The following is a 1221-nucleotide window of genomic DNA, read 5'->3' on the forward strand; positions in this document are numbered from 1 at the left end:
CTCCCTCTCTCTCTGCCTCTCTCCCACTTGCACTTTGTCTCTCTCTCCTTTAAGAATAAGTAAACAATTAAAGAAGTAAAAAAAATGAATACAGAACTCACCAGATTTGGGATATGTGACTATGAAGACATCATCATCTCTGATTTCAAAATCTTCTAAGTTTTCTACCAAGTCAAGTTTAAGTCTTAACCGACTAAAATAATATCCCTTAAATTTGAATAAAGTTGACTTTAGGTTTTCCATATTTCAGTTACCTGTTAAAGACAGAAAAAATTTATTTGAATAAAACTCAGTAAAATTTTAATGTCTTCCCTTCTGTATCTTCAATTGTTGGCCACATACTGAAAGAAGAAATTAATTTTTTGTTTTCTCCACAAACGTGGATAAACAGTAGGTTCTGAAAGCTGCTATCCTGGATTTGAGATGTGTGGAATTTGGTCCAATACCCAGGAGCCAGTTGATCATGGCTGGGACTTAGTTTTATGTGTGTGTGCTCCATTGATGTAGCTACAGGGAAAATAGTTAAAAAACAAATATGTAACTTTAAAAGCATCAGCCGAATCCCTCCTCCTTAATGAGTTTTTGATTCTGGGGGCTTTGCTAATTGGTAACTCATTACATCTACTTGGAGAAAATTTAATCTTTATATGTGTCTTTCTCTATCAGTAGCAACACAATTATTCTTCTGACTGACATTTATTTCAGAAGTTAACTCTTCATTTCAAAAAACTAGTACAGTGAATTTATTCATTCTTTATTGGGGTGAAAATCTTTTCCCTTCTCCATTCTAAATTCTTTGGATGGTATAATAACTAAATTGACATAAAGCAGATTAAAAGGTGAAAATTTAATTACATATGTGTGGGAGCCCCACAAAGGCAAAAGAATCCAAAACAATGTGACATTTGAGGCTTTTATACCTCCCTAAGCTAACAATGGGTTCAAAGAGTATGGAATTCCAAAAGGAGGAAGACAATTCACAGGAAGTTGAGAAGAGGTCACTTTTTGCTGACAGATGTGTGTCCTGCCATGTGGTTGGAGTCTTTCTGTAATAAAAAGTTTTATGTAGGAGTAGCTCAGTTCATGGTACAGGCATCCCTCTAGATTGTTTTAGGAATTAAAGAAAATATAAAAAGATTTCTTTGTTGGCTCGTCCTTAATGGTTTTCAGCTGGCCTTATGTTAAATATAACAAAAAAATTTGTTTTTTTTAATCTAAGGA

General features: G+C 33.8%; 1 protein-coding gene across 1 annotated transcript in view; it reads right to left on the reverse strand.

Annotated features, from left to right (window-relative positions):
- The window catches only part of LOC115295316 (amine sulfotransferase-like), a 12388-nt gene extending 12145 nt beyond the window's left edge, over positions 1 to 243 (reverse strand). Inside the window, exon 1 of the mRNA XM_029943214.1 lies at positions 102 to 243. Within this exon, the coding sequence (XP_029799074.1) occupies positions 102 to 243 (142 nt within the window). The remainder of the gene's footprint in view (positions 1 to 101) is intronic.
- Positions 244 to 1221: the final 978 nt, after the last annotated feature.

This window comes from Suricata suricatta, chromosome 7, assembly GCF_006229205.1.
Source record: "Suricata suricatta isolate VVHF042 chromosome 7, meerkat_22Aug2017_6uvM2_HiC, whole genome shotgun sequence".
NCBI classification, from domain to species: Eukaryota; Metazoa; Chordata; class Mammalia; order Carnivora; family Herpestidae; genus Suricata; species Suricata suricatta.